At 60.5% G+C, this 24,246-nt stretch overlaps 1 protein-coding gene across 4 annotated transcripts in view; it reads right to left on the bottom strand.

Annotated features, from left to right (window-relative positions):
• Positions 1-2,903: 2,903 nt before the first annotated feature.
• SH2B2 (SH2B adaptor protein 2) overlaps positions 2,904-24,246 on the bottom strand; it is a 24,013-nt gene continuing 2,670 nt past the window's right edge. Inside the window, exons 3-11 of one of the 4 annotated variants that reach the window (XM_014455403.2) lie at positions 15,714-15,813; positions 13,559-14,295; positions 10,277-10,378; positions 8,626-8,717; positions 7,254-7,345; positions 6,999-7,163; positions 6,353-6,561; positions 3,943-4,114; positions 2,904-3,396 (exon numbers count right to left, since the gene is read on the bottom strand). In XM_014455403.2, the coding sequence (XP_014310889.1) occupies positions 3,065-3,396; positions 3,943-4,114; positions 6,353-6,561; positions 6,999-7,163; positions 7,254-7,345; positions 8,626-8,717; positions 10,277-10,378; positions 13,559-14,266 (1,872 nt within the window). In that variant the 5' untranslated portion in view covers positions 14,267-14,295; positions 15,714-15,813 and the 3' untranslated portion in view covers positions 2,904-3,064. Of the gene's footprint in view, positions 3,397-3,942; positions 4,115-6,352; positions 6,562-6,998; positions 7,164-7,253; positions 7,346-8,625; positions 8,718-10,276; positions 10,379-13,558; positions 14,296-15,713; positions 15,814-23,964; positions 24,194-24,246 lie in introns of those variants that run through there. The other 3 variants (XM_023753491.1, XM_014455401.2, XM_014455402.2) reach the window with 3 other exon arrangements.

A 24,246-nucleotide genomic window follows, 5' to 3' on the forward strand; every position in this document is an offset into this window, starting at 1 on the left:
AGGTGTGACACCCCGCCCTCCCCCACACATACCTCCTCCCCAGGGCAGTGACCTCCTGGGAGCAAGTTCAGCTTCATGACTGCAAGCAGGACGCAGAGCATATTCCCATTTCTTGGTCTGGCTGATGGGCTGAGGAAGGGAAAACCCATTCATGTGGTCAGGCCTGGGCACCCTCCCAGGGAGACCGTGCACCCTTGGTTTACCCTGTAGCCCTCGGAGATCAGGTCACCCCTGGTCAAGCTCAAGACCTAGCCTCACTGTGGACCTGCCTCTGGGTTGAGGGCCACCCCATTACCCGCCCCGGCCCCCCCCCCCCCCCCCCCGCCACCCCCCGCAGCAGAGTGTATCAATGGCAGTGGCTTACCTCTCCATGGCTCTGAGCTCTTCATCTTGGAGACTTCCGGTAGTCAAAATCACCCTTCTGTGGCTCATCCCATCTCTTATTCGAAGAAAGAGTTGGGAGATCTGACAGCAAAGTGTTGGATGGTGTGGTTCTGGGGTAGACAGAGACGGAGAGTTCCTGGGAGGCCTTTGCTGGAGACAGGAAGATGTCTGTTTCTTCCATTGAATTCCACATTCTCCATAGCCCTTCTCAGGCGGAGCCTCCAGCAGGGGTCGCACTGTTCTCCAAGCCTTAAGCCAGAGATCCCCCATCTTCCCCCAGTCCTGCCATCAGCCTTAGGTGATCTTTCCTCCATCACCATTCTCCTCTTCCGCCCTGGCCCAGATCATTGTTCCTCCTCCAGGCTTACTGCAGACTCCCTGGACCCCTGGCCGCATTTTCCTCCCTTCCAATCCATCCTCCCACCCCTAACCCTGGCCCCAGAATGCTCTAAAACACAAACCTGACCCCATTCCAGCTCCCATTTCAAACTAGCTCTGCTCACGAAAGCCCTTGAATTCTGGCCTGGCACTCAGGCCCTTTCAGCCTTGCTGGTCTGTGTCCCTCTCCCTGCCCCTTGCATTTGCAGTCTCCCACCCTCTGTGGCTGCCCGTCACACTGTGATGGACCTGCCTGGCTGCCTGCCCAGCTCCCCATGTGCCTGGCCTGGCTCACAGAGCAGGCACCTGAAATGCTCGCAGAGGAGCAAAGGAAGCCCCTGAAAATGCTGCCGCCATCTGTGCAACGGCTGTGGTTTCTCCGGGGTCCTACGGAGTCTGGCTTCTGGAAGCGCCACTTTGAGTGACAGGCCTGAGGGTTTCCTCGTGGGACCACACTGGAGAGAGCCCGCTTTTCACTTGACCACCTGCTGCTGGGTTTTGGTGCAACGTCCCTTGGGGGAGCCCCAGATGGTGGACGTCATCTCCTCTTTTATTCTCCCCTGAATTCATTTAAACCTGGGAACATCTTAGGAACAATGCCTGGCTGCCACCCTAGGGTGGGTGCAGACCCCCTCCAACGTTCTCATACTCGGGACCCCCAGTTCAGCAAGGTTACAGCCGTCAGTGCCTCACTGACAGGAATCCAGGCCTAGATTCCTGCTTTGGCACTTGGCAGGTAAAGTGACCTCCATTGTGGCTGACTGTTAGGAGGGGACAGTAGGGCCTGAATGATGACACGCTGTGTGTGTCAAGTTTTAACCCCACCCTTGAGGCCACCCTGAACGATTCCGAGGGGCACATCCACCAAGGGAGAAAGGGTGAAGCCTTAGGTTTGGGGGTGATGTCTGCAGCTCAGCTGACAGAGGCAGAGGCAGCCAAATGGAGCTTTCACCAGGCCCTGGCCTCTGCCCAGAGCCTCCTCTCCTCCTATCAGGGTGGGATTGGGGCTTGCACGTGGCCTGGCATGGACCCCAAACCACCAGGGCACAGGGTCTACAGTGCAGAGGGGATCCTGCCACACGGATGGAGATGCCGGCAGCCGGGGTACAGGCTGCTCTCCGTGGTGGCAGCAGAAGCACTGCTCAGTCCCCTCCCAGTCATTTTGTGAGTCAGGACTGGCCACTGAGGGTGCTAGTGCCCTCACATGGGGGAAGGGCATGTGGGCACCCAGGTGCAGTCCTGGGAGGATCAGCTGTCTGGGGGTCTGACCTGCACAGCACAGACGCAGACCCTGCAAGGACACTCGCTCCTGGCCGGGGGAACCATGGGTCTGTGCCCCGGGTGGGGAGGCAGAGTTTGGATCACGAGAGGACAAGGTGCCCTTTGGTTCAGCAGGAACAAGACCCTCCTCGGAGGGAGCACTACCTGTGGGCTGGAGGGCGGGGACCGTGAGCAGGCTGTGTCTCCAGGGCCTGGAGACCCCGAGCTGCAGCTGAGCCTCCACCTGCAGGGAAGCAGGGGTTAGTGGTAGCGGGGAAGGTGCATGTAGGAGGGCCCTCTAGGCCACTTCCAAGTTTGAGTCTAGGTCAAAGTTGGCAAACCAGCCTCTCCCACTGTCCATCCCCCAATGGGCTAATGTGCAGAAATCCTGCCCCCCCCCCCATGACCTGCCCAAGGACACCCCTGTCTCCTAGCTAGGGTCCATCTCCTCATCCTGGTATTCAAGGCCCAGCCCCCTCCTTTACCCTTTACCCTCATCCAGGGGCCCCCTCCCTCCTTCCCCTACCCTCTCTCATTCTTGCCCCTGCTCACTCACCTCTCCCCAACCCCTCTCTCATAGCTCCACTATAAAGCCCCTTCCCATCTCTCCCCTCTGGGCAGTCTCCCTGAGCCCTGCTCTTTGGTCCAGCGTTTTATCTCTGTGCCTCATTTAGTTACTGCCAGTTGTCTCCCCAGCCAAATGGGGAGCTGGGTCCCCTAATACAGAGCTGGGTGGGGGCTTGGCAGGCGCCAGGACACGGTGGGCTTCATAGGGGGTCCCATATGTGGTACCCCCTTCTCCCCTGCAGTCCCAGAAGGAGCGGTGCCCATTGGCCAGGACAGAAGAAAGGACGACAGGAGAGCCAGGTGCAGTCCCTAAAACAGGCTCTTTAATAACATTTATGTCTTCATTGAAGAGCTTCGCTTTTCCCACCCAGCGCTGGACTGGGGCTGACACCTGCAGGGAAGCAGGGTGGCTGGACGGACGGACACGAGGGCGGTTGCCAGGCGGGTCCGGTGGCCCCAGGGCCGTGGCGCCGGGCTAGTAGAAGGAGTACTGGTTCTCCACCGCGCGCGTGCGGCCGCGGGATCCGTCGCCGGGCGCGGCCTCCGGGGGCTCCTCGGCACCGCTCGCCTCCAGCAGCCGCTCGGCGCTGTTGCTGCGGCTGCGAGCGCTCAGCAGGCCCTCGGTGGTGCGCGGGGCGGCGGGCAGGGAGGCAGCCGAGGACGAGGAGGCGGAAGAGGACGAGGCGCCGCCGGCCTCGGAGGGAGAGGCGGGCGGGCAGGCAGCGAGGCTGGAGAAGTAGTGCTGGCCGGCCGGCTCGCTCCAGCAGGCGGGGGGCGCCGGCGCGGCGCTCGGCGAGGGCCCCGGGTCTGCAACAGGACCCAGCGCGTCAGTGCCGGCTTGGGTTCCCTGGTCCCCTCCCCCAGGCCCAGTGCTCAGACCGGGACCAGAGGCCCGGAGGAAGGGGGTGCCTAGGGTCACAGGGTCTCGCCTGTGTCCAGGGAATGCCCGGTGCTGCCTCTGAGCACCCCGTCCCCCTGGAGGACTCACTCAGGACGCGCGGCGGGCCTGCCACGCCCCCTCCAATCCAATGGCCCTGATTGCTGACAGCCGCCCCAGTCCTGGCCTTCATCCCACTAGAGCCGTGGTTCTCAACCTTGGCTGCACATTAGAATCACCTGGGAATCTTTTTAAAATCCTGGTTTCTGGGCCTCATCCTCCGGAAATTCTGTTTCTTTGTTACTAATGTTGTGGCCTCACCCCCATAACAGAATCCCAGGCGATTCTAATGTGCAGCCAAGGTTGAGAACCACTGCACTAGAGTTAGCTAAGCTGGGATGCGGCCTAAGCGACTCCCTCCCCTCACTGCCCACCTATTTCTTGAGCCATTACACCTCCCAGGCGGGGCGTCTTACCAGGCGGGGGGCCTTGGACCCGCACGTAGCTGCGCAGGGTGATGTCTGCGGAGCCCCCTGACTCCAGCGGGATAGGGTGGGTGTGGAAGTGGCGCAGCATGTCAAGCACCGACTGGAACCACAGGTGCTGGACGTGGCACTGCCCGTGGCCGTTCAGGGACAAGCGCAGGTGCTGTGGGCATAGAGCCGCATGGTCAGGGGTGGGGGCCTGGACTGGCAAATGCCTTTGGGGGTCACTGGGAGAACCAAGTCTCATAGAAGCCCCCTGGGGCTGTGTCGGAGCTGGCTCCTACCACATGAGTCCCATGGGGGGCGGGGGAGTCACTCCTGTGGTGGGAGTTGGAATGGGTGGGCAGCAGAGCCAGGCTGGAACTGAAGGGAGCAGACATTTGTCCCTATGGTGGGAGCACCCACATCATGCCCCTCACATTCCCCAGAAGGCAGAGATTACAGCCCCCGTTTTAGAGATGGGAGACGGAGGCCAGCGAAGGAGCGACTCACCCAGTCACAAGGCACAGACTCCTGTTGGTGTGGTTCTCCCACCCTGCTCCCCACAGAGTCAAAGCCCAGAGGGCGGGAAACCACGGGAGGCTGGCAGGGAGTGACTGCACCTCTCACGGCTGCAGTGGAAGCACCGGGAGCACGGGGAGCAGGCTGGTGCCTCCCAGGCCCGCATGGGGCGGATGCCCCAGGGAGAGGAGCCACAAGCCTGTGGGCTCTGGCGCTGAGCACAGGTCTCTGGCTTCAGCTCAGTATGCATCCCAAGGAGGAAGAGTGGCTGTCATTGTGTATGGCAAGAGCGGAGGTGAAAGGAGGGTTTCAGGGATGCACATGGCCTAGCCCAGGGCGTAGGGTGGTGGGGACGGTTCCATGAGTGAATTCTGCCCATCAGTAGGGCCAGAAGGGCCAGAACAGTCAGTAAAGCCGGGGAGCAGTAATGGCACTCAGGGCAGGGCCTGAGGCAAGGTGGGTGCATCTGTCTTTGGGAAAACCTTCCAGATGTTTATTATCTGAAGGTGAAAAGAGCTGCCTCCGAGGGCAGACGTCCTCCTCACCAGGAGGAGTGCAAGCAGGAGGTGGGGGTCCCTGAGAGGGCAGGAGTGGCAGGAGTTCAATGCGGGGTCTTTCCTTTCTCCTGGGAGGAGAGGAGGGTCCAGCTCTTTCTTCTCCCCACTTTGGCCCCCTTGCCCCGCACTGACTGGGCACCATTCCAGCCTCTGGCTTGGGCGTGAGTCAGATCCAGGCCCTCCAGGGAGGCTGCTTGGGGCAGTGCTGGCCAAGGAAGACACTTGGGGCTGCCAGGATGGCATTAAGTGCCTGGTTGTCAGAGGAACTGGTAAGGGCAGCTGCTTTCCAAGGAGGCGTCCCTGGGGAGGTGCTGCCTCCTCCACAGAGTGACAACACTGTCAGGGACAAAGGCCCAGGGAGCCAGGGGAGGGCTCGCACCAGGCCAGCTGGGGGTTGGAACACTGAGTGTAGGCCTGGAGCAGGAGGACTGACAGGAACCATGTCCTGGGAAGAGCCTGGCTGGGTCTGTTTCCTTATCAGAAACTCAGGATTGTGTGTGTGTGTGTGTGTGTGTGTTGGGCGGGTGGGGGAGGGGGTGTAGGGGGTGGGGGAGGAGAGGGGCAAGGGTTGAGGTTTCTGCCCCTTCTGGTCACACTGTGTGTGACAGTCATTTGACTTTTCCGACATATTTCCCCGTGCGCCTTAGGTCCGTATATTAGCACACAATGCCCTTCCTCGGGAGTCCACTTTGGGAGCACTGCCACACCTTTGCTGTGCCTGGCTCACCCTTCGCCCTTCACCTCCCTCCCCTGCACATCCCAGGTCAAGGTCTGCTCCTACTCCAGCCCTCCAGCCCCAGCACAGCCCTCCTGCCGGGCCCAGCCTCTCCTCTCCAGTTTGGTCCTCTAGGATCCCTGTGTGTGGTTCCCTTCCATGTCCCTCGGCCTGGGGCCCAGGAAGGGGTGGTGAACTGACCTGAGGAGGCAAGAGGCGGGGCTATCTGGGAGTGGGCGGGGCAGGAGGGCCCTGGCTGACCCTAGTCCTGCACTGAGGGTAGAGACCCTCTGGAGCCCCAGTGCTATGTGATCCCTAATACACAGGGTCAAAGTTACGTCCTTAGGAGGCCTGGCCTCCTGAGTGCTCAGCCACAGGAGGGGACTTCCCGTCTGGATAATGGAGAAGCCATATCTGGGGCAGATTTATAAGACCCCAGAGAGGTGTGGGAGGGATCCAGGTGGTTCCAAGGGTGTGGCCAGGGGTAGGCCTGGCCCATGGAAAGTCATGCCACACCTACACCCACCGAGCCTCCTCCGGGGGTATGGGCACAGACTCAGGACCAGGGCTCACTCGGCCCCCTCGCCCAGGGCTGGCCACTCTGCCCACAGTCCCCCTGAACACTTGCCTTGGCCTTGCCTTGGAAGTTGAAAGTCAGTACGTATTCCCCAGGCCGAGTCTCACTCTGGCGGATCACAAAGAGGCCGTGGCTCCGGGGCCCGCCTGCCAGCACCAGCTGAGCTGCCTTGACCCTGGACAGCGTCCCGTGGAACCAGGGGTAGTCGGAGAGCTCCAGCTCAGGCGCCACCTCGGGCTCGGGCTCTGCTCCCTCTTCCCCTGTAGAGGATGACAGAGTGAGGGGGTGGCAGGGAGTAAACACATGAGAGAAGAGATGCAACATCTTGTTGAGTTTTCACCTGTAAAACGCTGTTTGGATAATTTTAGAACAAGGCCAGGAGCTGACCCCACCCACTAGTTAAGCATATGAGGTCAACTGAGGCACAGAGAGGAGAAGGACTACCTGGGGCAGTCTCTCAGTCAGCAACAAATCTACTTTCCTTGTCCCTTACCCCTGGTTCTGACCCTCTGCACCCCTTCTGAGAGCATCTTCTATTGAAACCAGGGCCTGTGGGAGGTTGTGATCTGGACTGGCCTACAAACGCTAGCACTCAGCTGCTGTGCAGAGCACTAGGCGGGATGAAACGTTACAACTTCTGAGGCTCAGGAAGGCGCTGGAGGAAGGAGGGGCCAGGAGAGCAGGCTGCCCACTGCACCTGTGTTACTGCTGTCACCACCGCTGCCGCCCGGGGATTCCAGAGTCTCCAGGAAGGTCTCCAGTGGGACATGGACCAGGGACTCGCCGACGGCATCTCGAGCTCGGCTGTGCGGGGCTGTCACCACGGCTGCGGTTGTCTCTGGGGGCCGGGGCAGGTCCACTGCTGCAGAAGTGGCAGGTCAGAAGCACATCTGTCTGACCACCCCCTCCCACCCTGCCATCCACAACTCCAGCCAGCTCTGCCCCCACCTACCCTCCGTGAGGAGCTCACAGCTGCAGGAGGCCATGCGGCTGGCCAGACAGCCTCCCCGGGCACAGGACAGCTCTGCGTCTTCCTCACTGTCCCTGCGAAGGAAGAGAGCACAGCCCTGTTCTGCCATGGGATTCGGACCCTGGAAAGCTCACTGAACCAGGCCGTGGCTCACCTGAGGTCCCTGTGCCTTCGTGTCTCTCTGTCACACTCTCAGCTTGCTCTTTGGCTACCATGTGTGACTGGGCCATATGAGAGAGGTCTCCAGGTGGGGACAGTCCTCCTTGAGGTCACACGACCCCTGCCTACTAACCCACAAAGGGCTAGCCTCCTCCTGGGGCCCCATGGAGTCCCACAAATGGTGGCAGGGCCTGGCAGTGGGCGGGGCCTGGAGCTGCCTTCCCTGCCTCAGGCCTTCGTCTCCCCATTGTGCCCCTGCCAGCTATAAAATACCGCAAGGCTCACCTTCACAGGGTCTGAGGAAAGAGTTTGCAGGACAGATGGTTGGAAGGGTGGCAGGGGATGGATTATAACCACTTTGGGGATCGGGGGCCTGGGTGGCACTCAGGACTTCAATTGTGCTTCCGTAAATGAAGCTGTTAATTAGAAAGCAGCAGCCCCTCCCCTCTGGGGTTCCGCTCACCCCTTTAGCCAGAAGAGCTGTTGCCAAATGCTCTGCTGCTGGTCTGCCTGCCCCTCCTACTCCCGCCTCAGGATCTCTCCTGGATGGTGCAGCCAGCCGCCCTGTTGCTCTTCTGTGCACAGCTTACCACAGCTGCCCCTTTACTGCCACCCGTGGCTCCCCACTGGCCCTGACTTAACAGCTTCTCGGGCTCTCATCAAAGTCCCCTCCTCACCAGCTCTAATTCTAACAACCGAAGGCCTCGATGTTCCTGCAAGTTCCAGGCTCACACACACCTCCACACCTTTTGCTGGGCTGTTCTCTCTGCCCTCCCCTCCCCCAGCCCCCTCTGCCTGGCTCAGGGCCACTCTTTCTTTAAGCCTCTGAGATGGTGAGCACCTCTACCTGCATGCCGTACCTGAGCCCCAGGCTGGGTTAGGGACCTCTCCTCCATTCCCCCACCCCTATACCTTTGGGCTTCCCCCCCCCCCCCATCACCACTGCCCTTCTCCTAATGGTCTCAGGCTTCCCTGGGGTGAGAACAAGACTTGATCCAACTTCCTCCTAGGTCCCCAGGCCCTGGCCCTGCAGAGCAGGCCTCAAAAAGCCTGCTGGGGATAGGGGTGGGGGTACGGATGAATGGCCGGCACCAACCTGGATAGACCCGCCATGAGAAAAGTCCTTTTCTGGAGCTCAGCACCAGATAGCTACCTCCAACCTGCCCACCTGTCCTGGTGCCACTCGGGCACTCACCCAGGGTCCACGCAGCCCTGGATGTCAGCCACCCAGGAGTGCTTCTGCAGCGAGTCGATGGTCTCCAGGATGTACTCTGCTCCATTCTCCACCTGGGGAAGGGGTGCCGGGAGTCCGGACAGTAGTCAGTGCCCTACCCTCTGCCATTCTCACAGGGGCCTCCAGACCCCAGGACAAACGGCTCATCCTCCCCTTCCCCATGGTGGCTCACTGGTGTGAGCATCAGGGAAGACAGTGGGGTCACCATCAAGCACCACCCCCACCCGGGCCAAGGTCCTGGGGTACAGCCTCCTCCCATACTCTCAGCAGCCCTTGGGGGTGACGGGGATGATGCTCAGGCACCCGAGATGAAGCCTCGGGAGGCCATGCTGCCTGGGGAAGGGTGGGCTGGCACCCTGGAGATGAGGCGAAAGGACCTCACAACCCTCAAGTCAGCCAAGGGGCCGCTGGCTCAGCACACTGAGTTGAGGAACTCACCTGCCTCAGTGGCTGGAACTCTCCCTCTGAGGTCACACCCTGGGAAAGCAGCCTCCATGGGGGAAGAGGAGGGAGAGCCCTGGCTGTGGGCCAGGCCCAGAGGGCCCGCCTGCACATTCATCATGTGGTGAACTCTTCCCAACAGCCTGGGAGGGAGGCAATGTGCTTCCCCTTCTCAGATGAGAAGACTGAGGTTCAGAGAGGCAGGTAACTGGCTTAGAGCCCCACCAGCACCCTGGCAGTGCTGGGACGTGAACCCAGGTCTCTATGATGCCGAGGCTGCGTGCTCTCAGCTCCCTGTGTGCCTCAGTGACAACGCATCCCAGAGCTGGGAGGGTCCTTTTCTGAATAGACGGGGACACGGAGGCCCAGAGTGGGGCGGAGCACAGTCAGCAGCACAGAGGCCACTCCGCTGCTGGGAGTGATGCTCTGGACCCGTCTCACCCAGCAGATGGGATGCCATTCGGGGAGGGGCTGTATCCTCAGCCCCCAGCCTGAGGTGACTCAGGCTATGGGGTTGGCAAATGTTTGCTAAGTGAATAAGGGAGTTCGTGACTGAACAAACAGGGGAGAAGAGGAGGGTGGGGGCTCCATGCAGCTTGGGGTGGGTGGAACCAGGTCTCCAAACATCCTTTACTCCTCTGAGGAGGCACAGGGCACAGCCCTGGCAGCCTGGAGCCCTGTCCTCAGCGACCCGAGCAGGCTACCCCAGTGACATGGGTCCTGGGGAAAGGACGCACTGCACCCAGCCCACCGGGGTGCCTCCCTGCCCACCTTTGGTGCCTCTGTGGGACCATGTGCTCTGTGACAGAGGCATTTGTGAAACTGCTGCAGTCTGGCTACCCGTTTGCCTGCCCACGGGGTGGGTATGTGCTGGCTCCAGTGTGTGTGTGGCAGGGGGGGAGTGGGGGGGAGGAAGTGAAACTCAGAGGAGCTTCCCGGGGGCCCAAAAGGAAATAAGAACAAGGGGCCCCAGAAGGTGGGTGACACCCAAGGCGCTTGGTTCTAAAGCCGGGCCTAGATTCAAGTCGCTGCGAGGTGCCTGACATCTGTGTAGGGTCCTAAGACCCACCCAACTGGGACCCCTCCCCCTGCAGTGGCCACAAGCTGAGCCGCCATGAGGGAGGTAGTCTGGGGCAGCCAGAGGACCCATAGGGCTAAGGGTGAGACTCACCTTGAGCACAAACGTGTTGTCCTTCTCGGGCATCTCCAGGGGCATGGTGGTACGGACCTCGATAATGGCTGAGAGGGGGATGCTGACCTTGGGCCTGGAGGCCTGGGACGCCAGAGGAAGGGGCAGTGAGAGTCACCACAGGGCCTTCTGAACCCTCTCTACCCTGCCCACTTCCCAGATGGCAGAGCAGCCCCCCACTTAGGATGCCATAGCAGCAGTGGCACGAAGGTGTTCCGATCCCCATTTCACAGACAGGTAAGTTGAGGGAGTCTCTGGGAAACAAAGGGACCTCCTCATACAGTCACAGAGCAAGTGAGGGGCAGGGCTGGGACTGACATCGGAGTCTCCCGCCTGTGAGCCCTGCAGGGCGGACTGTGCCTGGGCTGCCCTTCTGCCCGTTGCACCACCAGGTCTGTGGTTTTCACGTTTTTTACCTTGACTCTTAGTAAGAAATACATTTGACATTGTGACCCAGTACACACACAGGTAAGAATACCTCTGAAATGAATGTTTCGGCAGACACTCTTTACCCTGACTGTGTGACGGAGTGTGGTATTTTCTATTTTATTCTAGTTCATTTAAAAATAACGCAGGTCTCCTCCTTCAAATTAGACTTCCCAGAGCACAGCTCTGGAGCCCGACTCAGACAGGGTTCCTGGAACTGGGCAGGGCCGTACCTTCCGGGGGAGGAAAAGGGACCCGTGTGGGGTTCAACCAAGGTGAGCTGGCAGGACTCCCGGGGAGGGCTACTGGGCCTGGCCCTCCCTACTTTGCCCCAAAGCTCCTGGCCATGACCCGAAAGCCCCCTGGGGTGGCTTGAGGCAGATTCCTGGCAGGGCTTGGGCTCTGGGACAGGGACTTTCTCAGGAGGAAAGGGCAGGACCACATGTTGGGGGGGTGGGGAGGGAGGCAGGCAAATGGGAATTCCTGGCAGCACTGGCTACCATCCAGCGGGTGCAGGGCTGGGCTTGGAGTGGTGATGGAGGGGCTCAGCTGACCATGGCAGGCCACTGCGCCAGCCACTGGGGTAGGGGCCACCGGAGTGCATGGGACAGACAGAGGTCCACAGCGAAGGCCTGGACTGGCGACCTCGGCTGGGCTCCTGCTGGCAGGAGGTCCGCATTCCTCCGCCCGACATTTGAGGCCTGTCTGTCCTGGCCCAGATGCCTTGCCCCCTGTTCTCTGGACAGAGCCATAGGCTGTTTCATGACTGCAGACCATCACTTATTTATAGCTCGTGCCTCTGGAAAATGCCTGTCCTGGGGCCCTGCCGCTTGGGGAGCACTTATGCAGCCTGAGCTTCACCACCTTGGGGCCCCTGGAGCACCCAGTGCTCACCCACTGAGGTTTACCATCCACTCCTGCAAATACCGGTCTCCTGGTGGCTCCGCAATGATAGGGGCCAGCCTTGCACCGGGCTCTGAGGGGAGGGAGGCCAGAGGCCCGATTCATGGGGCTGTGTGAGAGGAAAGTCATAGAGTCCCAGGAAACAGCCCCCCAGCATGAGCTCCTGTCCACTCCAGGGATGCAGCTAGGCCACCTGGACTAAAAGACAGTGGGGCTTATCAGCAGGGTCTCCCTGGGGCATACATTTGGGAAACGGGACTTGAGCCCTTACCATGGTATGATCCACCTTCCTACCAGCTGAATTCCCAAACATTTGCATGAAAAACAAAGGGTTGGCCCGGCTGGCATAGCTCAGTGGTTGAGCATCGACCTATGAACCAGGAGGTCACAGTTCGATTTCTGGTCAGGGCGCATGCCCGGGTTGGGGACTCGATCCCCAGTGTGGGGTGTGCAGGAGGCAGCTGATCAATGCTTCTCTCTCATCATTGATGTTTCTATCTCTCTCTCCCTTCCTCTCTGAAGTAAAAATATACCTCTCCCCCCAAAACGAAGGGTTGGGGGGCAGGAGGAAACCACCTACCTTCCTCAGGGGTGGGGAAGTGACCCTGCCCTCTGCAGTGGTGGGCAGTGGGCTTAGTGGGACAGCCAAGGCGCCAGCTGCTGCACCGCCCCCGCCCCCCCAAGGCAGCATTTGCTGGGATTGACAGCAGGGCAGCTGTGCCTGTCACTCAGGGCCTCTGCCTCTGCCCTTTGGGTGACCCTGAGCAAGCCCCACCTCATTCCCCACCCTCTCTGGGCCTGGTCTCCGTGTCTCACAAGGCGGGGAGAGTTAGGCTTCTTAGTCTATGATTTCTCTCTGGGATGCACTGTGGGGCCTTGGCAAGCACACAGCCCTGGGGAAGTCTGGGGTTGTGAGTGTGTCCCGGGACTTGGGAAGAAAGCTCTTCAGACTGAGGATGCCCCTGGGTAGTCCAGACCCTGTCCCTCCAATGGAGCCCACGGCTCCGACAACCTTGGAGATGGGGACAGAGGCGAGACGCAGTGACTACAGGCACTGAGGACAGAGTGGGCGAGGCCGGTGGCAGCCCCGGGTGGCTCTTGGGGGTGCCACCACCTTCCCGAACCTCCCAGTGCACATGGTGCTCTCACCTCCCCGCTCCGTTCATTGCGGGGACCACCAGGTGGTGGGCATAGGTCGCCCAGCGCTGCCACCACAAGCTATGTGCTTTGGGGGGGCCACCTCCACCCCTTGGCCCCCGATATTCATTTGTTTTCTCTTCTGTGACCCTGAAACCATGGGGCCCACCCTGTGGAGTGCAGGGAGGATGAGGCTGCCCACCCGCTGGGCACAGGGTGGGCTCTCAGGAATGGGCGCTATGTTACCGGCATTGCCCCTTTCCGAGCACGGCAGGTCTGCCACCTGGAGGAGACCCCAGGCAGTGCCCAGGGCGCTTTTGGGGAGCCCCCTAGAGAGGGTACGGGGACAGCGCACTCGGTTGAGCAGCAATGGAGGCAGCAGCTGGAGCTGAGCCTTTGAAACCTGAGGCCACAGAAGGGCCACCGGGCAGGGGCTGAGCCACAGCCCAGCGGCCGGCCTGGGGCCCACAGGTTCCCACCAGGACAGAGGCGGCCCTTCCGGGGCCTGGGAGGGTGCCGGGCGCTCCCTGCCCTCATCCCGCAGGCTCCTCTCTGGGCGGCTCCCGCCACCCAGGGTCCCAGGGAAGGAAGGGGGCAGGGCGCCCGGTGTCCCAGCAGCACGAAGCACAGCACCCAGCGCCTGTCCTGCAGCCGGAGAGCCCCTCCGACATCTCACAGGCGCAGAGGCCTGGGGGGTGCCGTGTGGGGCGAGGCAGCGCGGCCACACCCCGGGACCCTGGCGCTCAGGCCAGGCCGTGCCCAGCACCCACCCTCTCTCGGGCGGGGCGGGGCGCTCACCTTGGGCGGCACGAAGAACTCCAGGCGGAAGCGCTCGCCGGCCACGGCCCTGCGCAGGAGCAGGCGGCACTTCTGCCACTGGGCGGCCCCGGGGCCCGCGGCCGCATCGTCCGCCACCATGAAGCGCAGCGCGCCCTCGCGCTGGATGTCCACCAGCTCCACCTTGGCCGCGAGCGTCCGCGACAGCCGCCAGCGCCGCGTCCATCTGTCGCGGGCGTCGGCCGGGGGCTCGGGGGCCCGCGCGGCGGCGTCGGGCTCGGGCGAGGCGCGCCGGTGCCACATGTCGCGCACGCCGTCCACCACGCACAGGCTCATGTTGCGCAGCGAGAAGCCCTTGCGGACGCGGGCCTTGGCCGCCGCGCGCGCCGACACGTCCTCGGAGCTCCGCGAGTGGCCGCACGCCGCCGCCTTGAGCGCCGCCGGCCGGGGCTCCATGGCGTCCGCGCGCTCGGCCGCCAGCACGCGGCGCACCTCCTCGCTGAACACGTCCAGGAAGTTGGCGGCGAAGTGGCGGGAGAAGGAGGCCCCGGCGTCCGGGGTGTCGTAGGCCGGGTTGTCCCGCAGGAAACGGCAGAACTTGTGCGCGAAGTCCACGGCGGCCGCCTGTGCGTGCAGCTCGCAGAACTGCCGCCAGTCCGGGACCGGGACCGGGACCGGGACCGGGACCGGGGCGGCGGGGGCGGCGGGGCCGGAGGCGGCACCATTCATGGCTTCCGTCCCATCGCAGCCCTCTGCAGCTGCGGGGAGAAGAGCTCTGGTGACTTTGTGACCTCTGGCCAGAGTGCCCGCCTGTCCCCTCTCTGGCCCTGCTCCCCCAAGGCTCCCCGGGTGTGTGTGTGTGTGTGTGTGTGTGTGAGAGAGAGAGAGAGAGAGAGAGAGAGAGAGAGAGAGAGAGAGAGAGAGAGAGAGAGAGAGAACCAGCGACCTGTTCTGTCAAAGAAAGGGTCTGCCATGTTGATATGACCTTAAGATTCTCAGGGTCATGGTAGCCTCCACCTTGGCGCTTCCCTTCCTCTGAATTAGCCAATCGCGCAATAATGTGAACCCGAGCTCTGAGCCCAATCAAGTCAGAGTCAGAGTGAGGGGCCGGGCAGACCCCGGGGCAGGAAATAAAACCCAAACGGACTTCCCATTTGGTGTGCTTTGCCCATGATTCTCAGCAACTGCACCCTCTGCAGAAGTCAGCCGGCCTGAGTGTCTCATCCCCACAACACCGCTGAGCATTTCTAACAGCCTGTGCGTGTGTGTGTGTGTGTGGGGGGGGGGGGGGCGGTTCTACAACAGGAAGCCTTTCTGAGTAGCGCCCATGTGTGAAGAGACCACCAGGGAGGTAGAAGGCAGTGCCTGCAGGAGGGGGACCCCATTTACTGTCTCTTCAAACAGCTGCCTCAGTCAGGGACCCCAAGGTCATTCCTGGGGCAGCAAAAGGACGCTGGGAAAACAGGTGCCTTGAAGTGGGGTCCCCATGAGCCTCCAGTGACCTCACTTCCCTAAGTAAGGTTTTCGAGGGCTCCCAAAGCCCCTGGACCAGGAGTCATGTGCAATCCTTTGGGCTCTACTTGGGAAATATGTGGGGAACCCAGCCTCTCCTCCCTCATTGCCATCCAGGTTGCTGCCCAGGGACCCACAGAACCGCTTCTCTTGAGGCAGCACGTTAGCAGCCTCTTCTCCAGAAACTGGCCTCACTATATAGGTCTGTTCCCACTCGGGAACCCAGTCATCGTTTCTAAAACAAAGGCCAATCAGGTCCCTCCTCTGCTCAAAATCTGCAATGGCTCCCATTCCACTCAGAGTAAAGCCAACGTCCTACCCTTGGCCCCGAAGACCTCACACGATCTGCCTCCACTTACCTGCCTGAGCTTACCTCCTGCCACTCTTCCTGCCCATTCTGCTCTGGCCACACCTGCCTTCTTGTCATTGCGGAAGCATGGCCGTCATATTTCTACCTCAGGCCCTTTGCACTTCCCTGGAATGTTCTTTCCTCCACATCCTCTCACCTCCTTCAGGTTCCTGCTCCAATACCATCTTGTCTGATAGCCTTCCCTGACCACCACTCTCCTGAGAATAAGAAATGCCCCCACTCCCCCCAGCACTGGCATCTCCTGCCCTTTGCCTGCTTCCTTTTCTCCATAATGTTTACCCTCGTCCGACATACCACTTATTCACTCGCTTGGTGAATGCCAGCTCCACGAGGCAGGTATTCTAACAGTCTTATAAGTGGCTGTGTCCCCAGTGCTTGGCACATGATAGGTACCCTGTAAACAACGAATGAATGAATAAATGAATGTGTCTGGCTACTGGGCATGTCACAGCTGTCACCACCTAAACTGTCCCATGGGGCCTGGGGACACACAGCTTGTTAATGACAGGCCTGGGATTCTCACCCTGACTCCAGGGCTTGGGGGCCACCTCCTAGTGTGGATCAAGTATGACTAACTTTTCATACTGGCATTGAGGGTACTGCCTCCTCAGACTTCTTTCCAGCACAGTGGCCTGCACGCTGTACTTGTGTTCCCACCTCCTGGAGACCTGTTGCCTCCAGAGCACCCATCCAAATCCAACCTCTTGAAGAGGCTCCAATCCAGGAATCCCAGCTGTCTCCTCACCCAGCTCCCTCCTCCTTATTCCCTGGCCCCCCAGCCCTCATTCTGGATTGCCAAACTACTTGGTATTTGGGGGCTCTGCCTCCGTGTGTCCCATGTGGCCAATGGGACACAGGCACAGCCCATTGTGTTTATGCAACCCTCTCCCTGGGAAGGGCTAGGGTGAATTTACCAATGGAGTAGAGGGTGAGCCTTGGGGAGCCCATCCGAGGGGGCCAGCGCAGTGTTAGGGGAACCAAGACAGAGGGCCATGCCCTCAGCTGCCCTCCCAGGATTCTACATTTCCTGGCATAGCCCTTGGAGCTTTTGGGAGTACCATCTCATCTCTTCTCTGGGATCCAAACTCTGTAATTAAAGCCAGGTAAAAATAGCTGCCCCACTTCTGTGAGATCATGTGCAGGGCCTCCGGGCCATAGGGCACTGTGGGAATTCCCTCTCACCTTGGGGCACCTCGCCATTGATCTGCAGTCAATAACCACAGGACAGTCCCAGGGAGAAAACAGGCCACTTGATGATGCCACTTAGCATAGAGGAGCGTTTTCTAAACCAGCAGGTCTCCTGCCCTAGTACTGGTGGAGAGGCAACAGGGAGCTAGATTTCCTGGAGGAGCCGGGCCTGCTTTGGGCTTCCTGGTTGAAGAGAATGAAGAGTGCCCTCCCTGTAGGCCTGAGCATTACCTGGGAGGGGGACTGAGGCACCCATGAGCCTGGCTCATGCTGAGCCTTTTTAATACCCTGCTCTTCTGCCTTTCTTTATCTGGCTAAATCCCACTCACCCTTCAATAATTAATCCAGGGACACTTCCTCCAGAAAGCCTTCCCTGACCTCTCCCTGCCAGGTGGCATGAGTGTCTCCTCTGAGCTCCCACAATCCTCTCCTGTACATCCCCCCTAGCAAGGTGTAAATTTCAGGGTGCTCCAGATATGTTTCCATGGCACAGGCACTCTTTGGGGGCAGAAGGCAGGCTTGAGTCATGTCAGTAATGGAAGTAAAGGCAGAAATGCACCTGCCACCACCACCAAGGCCTCCAGAGAAGGAGAGCTGAGGCCTCAGCCTGCCCTGAGGAGAGGGGTGTTTTGGCGGGGGGGAGTGGGGAGAAAGCCCTGCAGCTAAGACCATGAGGGCCTGTCCCCATGCTCCAAGCCCATCCATTTGCCCAGCAGGGCAGTGTTCCTCAAAGTGACCACCTCCCCGCGGTACCACTGAGACCACCAGGAGGGTCAGACTGGATGACATGGCGCCGGAAGGGCTAGCACTGGAGCCATCCCCAAGTGTGGAGGCCCCTGTTTGACACAATTTTGCTCCCACCTCCCACACGGGGCAGGTGGGGACCGGGAGGAAGTCAGTCCCCGTTCCCCATCCTCTGGCATTAATCTCTGTTCCTCCCTGCTCTTCCTGCTGGCTGACAATATGCTTGGCAAGAATGGGCAGAGCAGAGACAGAGCCCTGGGGACAGGCTCTCACAGGGCGGCCCCTGCTCGCCCTCACTGGAGGTGGGGGTGGCACTCAGAGAGGAATTTGCTAAGGATATGGTGGCTGTGGCCTCGTCCTCAGGAGGGACTGGCCTGGGAGGATGGTCCTAGCTTGACCTTCCCCACCCACCTTGTTGCTGGCCAGCAGTCTATAGGCCTGATGCCCTGCACAGCAGCCCTCAGTGTCCCCTGGGTCCAGCCGGGGTACATAGAAGTGGCAGGGGTTGAGCAGCCAAAGATAAAAGTCACAAGCAGCAGGGTCAGCAGGAAGCCCCGTACTTAATTACAAATGGGGAGACTGGGGCCCAGACATGCCGCTCTGCAAAGGGGAGGCTGCAAGTCACAGGGAAGAGGACTCGGACCCAGCAGGGGCAGGGCTGTGCTGTGGGCCAGAACTGGGGTGCGACCATGTGCAGGGACGGTGGCTGACGGGACTCAAGCCTGACCAGACTGCTCTCTGGGTGAGTGGCTCCTCCTATGGCCCCCGAGGGCCAGCAGAGACCTGTGAGTCAGGGCAGGACAGTGCAGGATGGGCCTCCCCAGGCCTCAGCTTCCATGAATAAAATGGGGTGCTGGAGCAGTGGCTCTAGTGGCCCCCGACTCTGATGGCTCTTGGACATTTGTTACTGGGGCCCTTCTATCACTCCACTGGGACCAGGGGCAGGCGGGGGCCTCCTCTCACCTTCACAGGCTTCTTTGAGGATTGGGGCTGGAGACAAAGGGAGCCCATGGGGTCTGGGCATTAGGTGCTGGCTCCCCAGGGGCCTTGGGCGGGCAGACCACCCTCCCTCGATCATCAGCCGGGCTTTGTGTTTCTTTTTTCCGGGCTCAGCTGGGCTTTCTGACTTCTCCTCCTGGATAAATGTTTTTTGTTCCCATCTGGCCAGGGCTGGAGCAGGATGGGAGGGGGCTTCAGGGAGGCGGGGCAGGGGAAGCCTCAGAATCTCTGCTTTCCAAGCGCAGACTCTCCTAACCAGACCAGAGACCCTCCCCCACCCCTATGAGTAGAGGCCTGGGAGAGGGGGCGGCGGGCCTTCCGGTGGTAAAAATAGCGCTGACAATTGGAAAAGCAAAAGAAGACCAGTTGTCAACCCCCGCAGCACGCAGTTCCGGATCCCACGGCCAGGTCATTCCTTAAAATATTGATGAGGCATCTTAGCCGCCCCCGCTAATGCACAGAGGACCAATCCATCTACCCACACAGGGTGGTTGCCTGGGGGGCGGGACGCCTGGACCACTGAAGGCTTCCCTCTCCCCACCCCACTGCAGCAGTGTTTCTGGGGAGCCCCAGCTGGAAACTGGCCTCCCACCACAGGAAGACAACTGACTGCCCGCCCCACCCCGCGCCCCTTCCCCGGGAAGGGAAGGAGGCCCAGCAGTGCAAACTGGCAGCGCTCAGAAAGGCTGCCTCGACAGGCTGCACCTAGGCAGGACCTGGGCAGCATCCTGCACCACCAAGACCTCCCCCCACTCCTTCTCCTGCACCCAACTCACCCAGGTGCAGGAAGGGATGGTAAGGGTCAGAACTAAGGCTGGGGACAGACCTAGAGTGCCCACCCCCATAAAGCACTGATGATGGGGAAACTGAGGCCTCTTCTTGGGGTCCCCCAATACAAGAGGAGACAAGCCTCACTTGGCTCTTCCCTGCACCTGGGAAGCTGGCCCTAACTATGCCCACTGATGTCCTCTCCTCTGGGCTTCTCGGGACCACTGGCCTGGCCAGTCCAGCCCAGCACTCACTCACTAGGCTCCTTCGGTCCTCCATCCTACTGTTCTTCCAGCTGCCCTCCTGGCCTCTGGGGGGCAGTCCCCTCCAGCCCCCTCTCTCCATCTCGCCCCCTGCAGGACAGACAACCTTTGGGCAGGTTGTTCCATCAGCCAGGAGTGCCTTCTGCCTGCTGCCGCCTGACTCTCTCCCCTGCAGATGGAGGCACAGAATAGACAGGGCGGGCACATTGTCTGTTTCACGGTTGGCTACTTGGGTGTCGGTTCTCAAGTCTACCCCCCACCTTATCCTTCCCCCCTCCCCCTGAAGTGTCCCCATTGGGCAGGTTCTGAACCAAGGCTTCCTGTGAGAGTGAGGCGTGGCTGGAATTCCCCAACCTCTCCTACCCAGAATATCTGTGCTCACCCCATGACCCTGCCTGAGGGCAGAAGTAGGTATGATTTTGGTCTTAACACCCTTGAACCTGCTGGGACTTTGATGCAGAGTGTGTGTGGGAGGACACTCTGACTAGTGACTGGGACAGGTTAAAACCCTTGGGACGTCGCCTCTGAATGGGTGAGTGGGAGGGGGCACTCAGGGGTCCCAGCTTTTCTGAGCGTCAGTTTCCCTAGCTGTAAAGTAGGACCGTCCTGCTCTCCCACACAGATTAGTCCTGGTCCAAGGCCATGCTGAGGAGCATGCAGAGCATCGTTAGGAGGCAGCTGTTAAAAGCTGGGAGAGCAGCTCTGTGCCCACTGTACCCTCACACCTTTCACAGGACCCCCAGCCTTTGTCACTGCGGGAGTGGAAGCCCTCTAGCTTTCACTGACACCTCGAACCTGGACAGGCCCTGCAGGCTTGGACCTGCAAACTTCCAATCCTAGGGGGCCCCACAGCTGCATCCAACGGATGTTCCCGTCAGAGGGGCCACTGCCTGCTGTCTCCCTATCGCCATCTCTGGTCACTTGACACACGGGGACAGTGAGTGGTGAAAAGCCTGGAATCTAGAGCCAGACCTCCTGGGTTTGAATCCCAGCTCCTCTGCTTCCTCGCTGTGTCACTGTGGGTTCGTGACTCAGCTTCCTGGGGCCTCCCTTTCCTCATCTGTTAAAACAGGGTGATACCAGCACTGAATGTTATCAAAGGGCTGTCATGAGGCTCAAATAAGTAATTTGTTTAAAAATAAAGTTCTTCTGCTTCTAGTTCCTAAATGTCTTGCATTCATTCCCTCTTTTCCTCCCACTGCTCTGGGCAGAGGGTCGCAGAGGCCTCATCTCTGCTTCTACTGCCCCCCCTCACCCCCCATCCCCTGACACATCCAGGCTCCATAGTGTAGCCAAGGCCATCTTGCTGGAATCCACATCTAATGGCTATGCCCCTATTTAAAGCCCCTTTCCTCTCACATCTTCCATGCCAGGAAGAGAGGATTCTGGCCAGGGAGGTGGCTGGCCCACCTTTCACTGGATTTACACTGGGCTCCCACTGTGTGTCAGGAGCCATGCTGGTAGGTCCAGGGTCACAGACAGATGAGAGGGGAATGTGGAGCCAGGCTCAGATCTGCCCCTTCTGTAGCAGACGCTAGTCCAAACAGAGCCCTGGAGTGCTCTCCCTCTGAGGACACAATTGGGTTACCTAGCCCCCGACTCAGGAATGGAGATGTCTCGCCTCAGAGGAGAGGGCACTCTGACAGGCAGGACAATCCAGAGCTGGGCCCTGCAGGGATTAGATGTCATATAAGCACAAGTGGGGTTCAGGACAATAAACTGCACCAGGGCCTGGGGGCTTAGGAGGAAATCCCATCTTCCTTCAGGAGCACCTGGTGCTGGACAGTTCCTGGGCAGGCTCTGCAGATGGAGAGCAGGCTGGCATGGCTCTAAGCTGCACTAGCCTTGCCCTCCTCTCCTGGGGCTGCAGAGCAGAGGCACCCCCTCTCCAGCCTTGGCCTGAGCCTTGCAGCCTCTCCCTCCCTCCCAGTGTCATGGATCTCGCTTTGGCCTTGATTCATACTTCTCCCAGACCTCCCTAGCCCCTGACTCAGCCCCCCAAACTTGCAGAATGCCACCCTCAACCCCTACCACTCAGCCCACCAGTCTGCCTTCTGACTTTTTCATGACACACGTACCGTGCCTCCCCTGGGTTCTGAATATCCCAGAACTCTGGGCATTGTGGATGCTTGTAAAAGTTCCCTGAGCCTTTCTCTGAGCAATCAAACTCCCTGCCTGGTTGATACCCAGCACCTCAAACTCCCCACATCCAAGTTCTAACACATCCTCTTCCTCCAGCCCCTGCTTGTCCTCAGCTCAGAGTCTTTTAGTACCCATTGCCCCACCTGCTCCACTTCTCTGCCCGAATAGTTGGCAGGGTCCAAGTCCACAGAGGCCTTGGGAACACCCCCTTTATACTGTCCCTGCCTCGAACCCCCCTCCCCCCAACTCCTCCACAATGCACATTGCTGTGACCTGCCTTCACCAGACCAGATGAGTGTTATACCCACCATAGGACCCAGGAAGCCCTACATACAGAGGATTGGAGGTACCAGGCGAATGGAGCCCAAACCCTGCTTCACCCAGTGGAGCCAAAAGATGCTGTACTCCCACATACCGATGCCCTGTCTACCTGTGCCCAGACAGGTGCGGGCTGTGACCTCCTCCAAATGTTGAGAAGTCACATCTGCTCTCCCCTGGGACAGAGTACAGTCATAAAAACAGACCCAATCAGGTGAGGGGGGAAGAGAAACTTCCCCAGACTCCAAAGCTGCCACCACCCTTCCACGTCCCATGTGGAAGTGAGATAGCCTTCAAGACTGGACCAGCAGCCACGAGACCCCTAAACCCCCAATTCCCTGCAATCCAGGATAGGTAGACAGTGCAAGAGGTAAGAACCAGGCTCTTGTCAGAGAGAAGTGGTTTGGGGGCCTGGCTTGTTGGTTGAGTGACTTTGGGCAAGTCATTTCACCTCCTTGAATCTCTTTCCTTCTGTAAAATGGGGATAATAGTAGTACAACCCCCACAGGGTTGTTGTGGAGATTACATGAGAAACAGCATGGTGCCCTTAGCCAGGCAGGAGTCATCTTGAAACCAAATGCTCAGCCTTGGAGGTGCCCAGGTTCCACCTGGCAAGAGGAGGGGGGTATCTTCCCTCCAACACTCCCTAGAAAAGCCCACCTTTGGGTGTGAGTGCAGGGAGACCCACTAAACAGGGAGGAGGGTTAGAAACGTTAGACAGGTTTTCCACCATAAGGATAAGAAGACATGCATGAACTCTCCATTACTTAGAGCTATTCAACCAGCCGGCTCCGGAACTCTTGCCCACCATCATTCACGCCCCAGGTGAGAGGAGTAGAAGAAAGCAGCTTGTGGGAAACTGCCTGAGACCCTAACAAATGCTCTGACCCACACCAGCCTCTCACACTGCCTGGCCGCTCTCAAACTTCCTAGAACTGAAAGGTTCTAGGTCAGTCCCCAACCAACGGCCTTTTGGATGGAGCAGGGGGGCTGGGAGGGAAGAGATTTGTTTAAAGTGGCGGGCAGAGTAGGAGGGGGTTCATATCACACCCCCGACTGAGCCAGCCAAAGCCTGTTAGGATAACCACCCCTGCTCCTCCTGCCCTGGCAGGGTGCTCATTCACCTCATACTCGGGACCTGGGTTGCAGGGGGCAGTTCTTGCAGGTCACCCAGGGGGATGCAGGCAGCACCATTCCCGTTCTACAGGGTAGATAATGGAGGCTCAAAGGGCAGGGGTAGGGTTCCACCCAGATTTGACTCCAGACCCAGGGGCTCTCCCCTGCACCAGCTCGGCGTCAACACAGATTCTGGTTTAACATGTTCACAGTCACTCCTGAGGATGCCGGGTCCCCCCACCCCCACCCCCCGCGCAGCTCCCCAGGGGCCAGTCCCTGTGCACGTCTCCCCCTGAAGACCTCACTTCGTGGGGTCCCTGTCTCCGCCCGCCTCGGTCGACGGGCTGGCGCGGTTCCGGGCCCCGCGCAGCCCGTAGGTTCATCAATGGCCGAGGCCGAAAGGCCTGAATGGAGGGCACGAACCGCCCCTTCTTAAAGGCGCCGGCCTCGGGCACCCTCAGCGGTCCTCCCCACTACCCCAGGCGGCCGAGAGCGCTCGGGGTGGGCGGGTCGAGAACGGGGACCCTGAGAAAGAAGGCCTGGGCCGAATGGAGGGCGTGCCGGCCGCCACTGTGGTCTGAAGGTGTCCCTCCGGTGGGACACCCTCATTCCAGGCTGGCCCTCCCCGCCCCCACAGCCCAGGGAAAAGGCCGGGGCCCCCCGCCCAGCCAGGGACCCTCCTCCAGGGGGCCGTTGCCCCCCCGCCGCCCCGCGCTGGCCCGGGCCCTAGGAGGGGGCGGAGGCACAGCTGCTCCGGAGGCGGCTCGGCCCCTCCCGTTACTCCCGCTCCTCCCGGGATGGGGGTCGGAAGCCGATCCCCACAGGGGGCGCATCTCCTCCGTCGCGCTCCCTCCCACCCGCGCACACAAAGACTACACACGCGGACAGAGGCGCGTGCGGCCGCGCTCCTGGGGCAGCGGCGCTCACACACACGCGCGCCCTCAGGGACCCCTGGGGTCCGGGGCGACGCACGGGGGGCGAGAGAACTGAGGACGAGCAGGCCGTACCTACAGGCGCGCAGCTGCGGCCGGGCGGGCCGGGGCGCCGGCGGAGCGATGCCTGGACCGCGGTCGGTCTCCCGGGGCCCCGCGGCTCATGGCCTGCGGCGGGTGTCTGCTCCCTCCGGGCGACAGCCGGCGCTGGCGGTGGCTCCTCCCTCCCTCGTCCACCACCTCCACGGCTCGTGCGCTCCTCTCGGGCCCAGCGCGACCTCGGCTCGGATCTCCCGGCGGCCAAGCCCCGCGCACTCGGAGCCCAGCTCCGCGCCGCGCGCCCCGCCCGCTCCCCCT

Source organism: Myotis lucifugus, unplaced genomic scaffold (genome assembly GCF_000147115.1).
Source record: "Myotis lucifugus unplaced genomic scaffold, Myoluc2.0 scaffold_45, whole genome shotgun sequence".
NCBI classification, from domain to species: domain Eukaryota; kingdom Metazoa; phylum Chordata; class Mammalia; order Chiroptera; family Vespertilionidae; genus Myotis; species Myotis lucifugus.